Source organism: Nicotiana tomentosiformis, chromosome 6 (assembly GCF_000390325.3).
Source record: "Nicotiana tomentosiformis chromosome 6, ASM39032v3, whole genome shotgun sequence".
In the NCBI taxonomy this organism is placed as follows: Eukaryota; Viridiplantae; Streptophyta; class Magnoliopsida; order Solanales; family Solanaceae; genus Nicotiana; species Nicotiana tomentosiformis.
Genome location: NC_090817.1, coordinates 115,481,986 through 115,488,681, shown reverse-complemented (window position 1 = coordinate 115,488,681; position 6,696 = coordinate 115,481,986). Strand labels below are relative to the sequence as shown.

Below are 6,696 nucleotides of genomic sequence, written 5' to 3'. Positions count from 1 at the left end.
ATCTCGCTTTTAAACTCGCAGTATTGATCTCTCATATACCTAGGGAGTAAGGTAGTTTAACAACCACCTAAATACATATTCTCGCTCGAGTAATACGTAATGAATTTGCACATTCAATTGAGAGCTCTTCAATTAACTAAAATAAGTGCGTAGTTGAACAACCTGAGAAATTTAAAGACAAAACTATATTAGAATGTAACGAGAATTTATCCTCCAAAAGGTTCAATCAATCTCTATGAGAAATTTAGTTATTCATAGTTATGCTAGCAATCATATGTTAATAGTTGAAAGCATTAATCTACAAACAAGGAAAGGACGAAAAAAAAACTCTTGTGATCCGGTGCTTGCAATTCTTCTGGCCGTCTTTCCCTCTTCAAAACTTGTCTCCCCTTACAAAAATCAAGTTAAAAAGGTATATGTACGTTAGGGTACAATTAGGGCTGGATTAACTAACTCCTAAGCCGACTGGGAGTCAAAAAGCCTCGGAATAGGGCCCTTGGCGCATCGCGTCCAAAGGCGGACCGACGTTGCGAGTTGAGGGGTCACGGAACCCGGTTAGCCTCGGCAAATACTCTGTATATATATGTCATATATATCAGTACATATATAGATTGAACCCTTAAATAATTTGCTCGTTCCCCCAAATGGCTGACCGGCGAAGTGGTTCGCTGGGGCTCACAATTTTCCTTTTTTGTTGAATGTCGTGGGTTCAAAACCCAGCTTCAACCTTTCCTCCTCCTTCCTACTTTAATTCTTGCTTTTTCTTCTCCTTTCTATCTTAGTTCTTGCTTTTTCTTCTCCTTTCTATTTTATACTTAATAGCAAATTGCTTTATTTTTTTTTAATTCAATTATAGTTTAACACTAACACATAACAGTCAACTTCATTAATTTTTCTTTTTCAAATTCCTCCCTTAAAATTAAAAGCCTCATATTATAACTTATCGCTCCACAAATATAAAAATGTAAATTCTTTTGCCACAACTTTCTTTAACAATTACTTTGACTCCAACTCGACAATGGCAGTTAAGAGTTTGAGACTCTTCTTTAGTTCTTTGACTATTAACATACCCTTAATCTTGATTTCTTGAGTAAGTTTTTGATAATTTAAGGTCTGAACGCCCTTTTGATCACTGACCCCCTTTTTTTATTAATAAACTAAAAATTTTAAAGTGTGGAAGATGCTTAATCAAAACCTTCTCTTCCCATAGCACCGATTTTGCGAAGAAATCTCTCTTTGTTCGATGCTTTCTTTTTCTTTAGAACTTCTTTTTGTTTATACTTAGATGATAAGTCATCATAATCATTAAGTTTTCAAAAAATTGTATGCTGAATTTTATCATTAGTGATTAGTATACAATGGTGCCCCCGTCGTGCTCAGATCCTGGGTCCGCCTCTGGTTGCGCCCTTGCCACCTCGCCCTGGAACTCGCTTTACAGAGTGAGGGGTGCCAAGTTTGGTGCAATAGACCTCGCGAGGTGCCCTCTAAGGCGCCAAACAGAAATCACCTAGCGTGATTTGGGGCACAGTGATTTCGCGGTCTTGCGTCGTGGTTCCTCTAGTGCTCTATTTTGTTGTCTTTGATACCTCTTTGTCCATTTTTTTCCACTTTATTTCCAAATGAGCCTTCACACAAAAACAACTCAATTAAGCGCAAATATAGCACGAATCCTCAATATTACAAACAACACATAGTGTAAATGACGATGTAAAGTATAGTATGCTACTTCTGTTGTATCTCGTGGAACCAATCGTACCTATGCCAGTCAACTTCTCAACAAAGCCAAACTGGTACTCATTCTATCCTCATTGTGTGATCTTTTATTCATTTGGCTCCTGATATTTTGCTCATAGTATTCTTTTTGGGTTTATGGCTCAGCCTTTTCAGTTGGCCAAAAGCCATGAAGGAACTTATGATGGGGAATGCCCTTTCTATTGCTCCTTTTCTGGCTATCATGACATCCCTCTCCCTTATGTTCATTTTATATGGTTAATTAGTCACATGCAAGTTATTAGCTAATATGTTAGTCAATCAAAATGTGCAAAATATATAGGATGAATTGTTGTGGGCAGCAACATGGCTATATAGAGCAACCAGGAGGCCGACATACTTGGAATTCATCCAAGAAGAGACTACTACTGCAACTGTAGCTGAATTTAGTTGGACCTTAAATATGCTGGAGCTCAAATACTCCTTTCTAAGGTAATAATTAAATTTTTTTCTTTATATATATATGCGAACGTGTGGTGCCACGTAACCACACTAGGGCACAATTGGGGTCGAAGAAAGTGCTGATATTCGGTCCATAAAATGCAGTTCTTTTTTGAAGGGGAGAAAGATTTAAAGAACTTTAAGCAACAAGCTGATTGTTATGTTTGCTCAATACTTCCACATAGCCCATATCACCAGGTTTATATGTCTCCAGGTAATTCTCTATTTTTACATATAAACTTCATCTATTGAGCTTGTTTCAATGGTCTAACAAGTTCAACTGCCAAATGTCTAATTTTATCAGGGGGTCCGGTTCACCTTAGAGATGGAGCTAATACTCAATATGTTACTGCCACAGCTCTTCTGTTTAGTGTTTATAGTGATTATCTAGCCAAGCATAAGCAAAAGGTCAGCTGTGGTAACAAACAGTTCAATTCTGCTGATCTCATGGCCTTTGCCAAGCAACAGGTAATATATATTTGCACTTTTCTGATACTTCTCACAATTTTAAATTTAGCAATAGACCAGACCTGGATAAAAATTTCTAGTGCTGTCATACTCATGAGAGCTATTTCTGTGGGTGTAAGACAATACTCAATTTTATACTAGCTGTTAAAAATAAAAATAAAAATTATGCTCATTAGTTAGTACTTCTTTTTTCTTATTCTTTTTTTTGCCTTTTAGGAATGGTTGAAGGGGTCATGTAATGTATGAATATAACCACATGATCATCTTAACAGAGGCAGAGCTACATGTATTTGAGGGGGTTCAATTCAATCCCCTTCGTCGGATAAATATACTATGCAAACCTTAAGCCCATATATGTGGGCACACCTTTAAATTGTCATTGAGAAATGAAAGCACAAAGTTTCTTATGAATTATTAAAATACACATGGTTGGTTTTGGGAACAAACCTCCAACTCAAGCTCATCACAGAGGTGCCTCTGTCCCGAAATTGTCTCCAGACAAACTGTTGGACTGCTCCATGAGTTTTGTATACTGGTATAACACAGAAAAACCCAATCCTAATGAGCTAACAGGAGCCATTGTTGGTGGTCCTGATCGATATGATAACTTTGAAGATCGTCATTCAACTTCAGCCATGGCTGAGCCTACAACATATACAAATTCTTCGGCTGTTGGTGTCCTTGCAAAGCTCGCGAAGCACCATGCCCAGTCTTGATCACCTAGCCACATGTTCATTAGCTGGCAGCAAGGGATTGGAGCAAATAAGCATGAGTTTATCTCTCTTTTCTACAGATTAGAATCTAGGTACTACTGTTGCAATGTTGATTAGTTACATAAAGTCTGCACCCACGAAGAGTACTTTCTTGTGGTGGTTTATAGATGAAATTTTGTGTAAATTTGTATGGATACACAGAATAAAGAAAGAGCCTGTACAGATGAAACATTGCCATAATAGCCAGGTAAATATTTCTGTGCTCTTATAAGCACAATGAGAAGCTTCAAACTTCAGTAGAGTTACACCATGAGTCAAGATAACACACTCACCAAAACCAGTATTACTTGACAGGTAAAAACATTGTTGCTAAATTGGTTGACAAAAGAGCGAGCACAAATATGGTAACTAAAAGCGCAGCACATCAATCATATTAAAGAAACCAAAGATTTCTAACATTGCGGATCAATCATAATAACAAACTCAACTACTGAGTAGTGTTAATGCACATCAGGCTTCATCAAATATGGAACCTGGGATGCTCAAAAATCCAATGAATGTATAAAGAACAAGCTTCAAAATATTTCATTCAACTTCGAATATGGAACCTAGGATGTTCAACTTTTTCATTCAATTGGAAAAGCACTTCACATTAATCAAAGAATAAGAGTACATCTCTGCAATCATTTTACAGAAACATGTATTGTAAAACTGATGCCACTCATCGATGACCAAAAAACACATACATAATCACCTTTCTTTGTTAGGAGTTTCAATAAACTATAAACATATACAGTCTATTAATTAAACTAAAAAGGGGCTGCACCTGAGATTATCTTGGTCACAGGCTGCCTACGTACCCCCACCAACAAATCTTTAGGAGAGGATCAAGCCCGCACGTAGTTCTTAGTTTACATACAAATCAAACCAATGTTCTAAGATCAATCTATCTAATATTGTCGGGTACCAACAGCCTTCCACGAGTTTCCATCTCTAATTTCATCGAACTCTGTGTCAATGTTATATAATCAAATCGCGAATGTGTGGCTGTGTCTTGAATGCTGTCTTTCGATGGGGTCTGCGCAAAAGGGACATGTAACCACTTTGCTTCTTCCTTGTCTTTGTTGCAGGCTGGACATTGTTGGCTGATTTCAGGAAAGAATGATTCAACAGCATGTCCGCCGTCCAACGCAAGCTTGGATTCTTGACCAGACAACTTCTCAAAAAATCTTTTGCCTCTGCTGACAATTTCGCATTCTCAAAACTTGGTTCCTCGTACCCGATTCGGCTTAACACATCATCAACCTTTGCATCAGAATTGGATGATTCCCAGAGGGCTTTCCCAGTGATCAACTCGTAGACAGTACAGCCAAGAGCCCAAATATCCGCTTCTGGACCGTACTCCTGATTAAGCACGGATTCAGGTGCCATGTACCTTTTAGTTCCTCTCAAACCATGTTTTTGTGTCCAGCTCTGTTCCAAAGTCATAGCAAGCCCGAAATCAGCGATCTTGGCAATCCCTGTTGTATCATCATCAGTAGGAGTAACAAGTAGAATGTTGTGAGGCTTTAAGTCGCAGTGAATAATTCCCGCGCCATGAATCCGACTAAGCCCTAAAACGACGTTTTTGGTGTGTTCTGTAACTTCAACCTCTGGCATTCCTTTCCCTGAACAATTCAAACGATCAGCCAAACTTCCACCGGAAGCATATTCTAACAATAAGTTGTAAAGGAGTACACCCTCTTCTAGCGTAACTTTAACACCGAACGAGCGAATAATGTGAGGAGAGTCTTCAAACATGCGGAGAAATTCCCTCTCTAATTGAAGCGATTCAGAACGGCTAAACATACAAGATTTTACCGCAATCAGTGATGGAATTAGACAATGATCAACAGTACCAGCGTTATCAATATTATCAGTGGAAGCTAAGGAAACAAAGCCAAATCCTCCTTTCCCCAATGTTCTTCCTCTCTTCCACATAACTTCTACTTCTTCTTCTCCTTCCGCCATTAGAACTAATTAGGTTAATGTTATGTGAATATCCTATGTCTCTCTCGCCTCTGCTGCGCAGTGTAGTTTTTGTAGTAGCAAGTATTTTGGTTGCCTAAAAGTTTTGTTTCCTATTTAATTTGGCTATTTAGTCTGAGTTTACCCTATTATATTCGGCCTCCTCTCCTATTCCTAAATGGAGTAGTACAAAATTTTAGTATGTGATTTCAATTTTATATTTATTGTTGCATAAATTATTCTAGAAATAATGTGTAAATTAATAAATTATTTTAAAGATGAAAATCCTGAAGAAAACTTAAATGGAATTTATCCTCTATCATAACTCGTAAAAAAATTCTTTGTAATATTGCCATCTTTTAGGTACGTCCATCTACATAAATTAATTACGTTGTCCTCAATTTTACCACTGGATTTACACCAATAAAAATGTAGATATTTTATTTCAAAAGAGACTAATTAGGTCATTTAACGAAAGTTGTTATTTCTATTTTAAGTAAGAGTAAAAGCAACAATTAAAGGAAATATAGCAACTCCCTTTCGTTAGTAGGACTATTCTGAATATTTTGTCAATTCCTATTTTTGTACAATACTAGAAGTAAAATATTCTTAATTCAAAGTTCAACGGTTATTCTTACTCTTGAGATAATAACCTAATTCTTCCCATTACAAATTGCTAATTAATGTACTTGTATACGGGTGAAACCGAGCTAATGATGCATCCTAACCTCCGACAAGATAAGTCAAGCTCGAGACATGGCAATAAGGGACCGAAATCGAGCCAAAGTCCAACTGGACTAGAACCCGGGGGCATGACGCTTGCCTTCGTGAATATCGAGGCCATGATCCTGGAGTCAATCCTAGCCACGAGCGACTTCGAAGAACATTATCAGACAATCCAGGACAGCCAACAGAAGATCGACATATCCGGAACCGGCCGAATATTACGACGGGGATCACGGCGAGTATCGATAAGGAGCCGGCAATCAGTGAATCAGAAGATGTTTTACCTTTTATAGAGTTGTACCTAAAATATGACTCACATACTATATAAAGGGGGTCTAATAATTCATTTTGACACATTGTAACACGCACTCAAAAGTAATAAATTATTATTTTCTCTATCTTTAAGCTCTTGTTCTTCTGTTTATCGACACCGGTCGTGATAAGCCTGGCTCGAGAGCGATTATTCCATCAAGGCTGAAATTATCCAACTCGTGTGGTTTGAATTTATCTTATCTTTGTTCAATCAATAGCAACTTAATTTCTCGCTTTTTGTCAAGTTAATCCGCGTACC

The 6,696-nt window shown here is 37.6% G+C and overlaps 1 protein-coding gene and 1 pseudogene across 1 annotated transcript; one reads left to right on the top strand and one right to left on the bottom strand.

The window, feature by feature from the left end:
* The first annotated feature begins 1,358 nt into the window (after positions 1 to 1,358).
* LOC104116535 (endoglucanase 16-like) lies at positions 1,359 to 2,925 on the top strand (annotated as a pseudogene).
* Positions 2,926 to 4,196: 1,271 nt separating this feature from the next.
* Positions 4,197 to 5,497, bottom strand: LOC104116534 (mitogen-activated protein kinase kinase kinase 20-like). Its single transcript, XM_018777782.3, has one exon. It carries the CDS (start codon positions 5,400 to 5,402, stop codon positions 4,413 to 4,415), a length of 990 nt encoding a protein of 329 aa, XP_018633298.1. The 5' UTR covers positions 5,403 to 5,497; the 3' UTR covers positions 4,197 to 4,412.
* Positions 5,498 to 6,696: the final 1,199 nt, after the last annotated feature.

Bases quoted from the DNA above. Each gene is read 5' to 3' on its own strand.
- LOC104116534 (XM_018777782.3), bottom strand. From the start codon at position 5,402: ATGGCGGAAGGAGAAGAAGAAGTAGAAGTTATGTGGAAGAGAGGAAGA.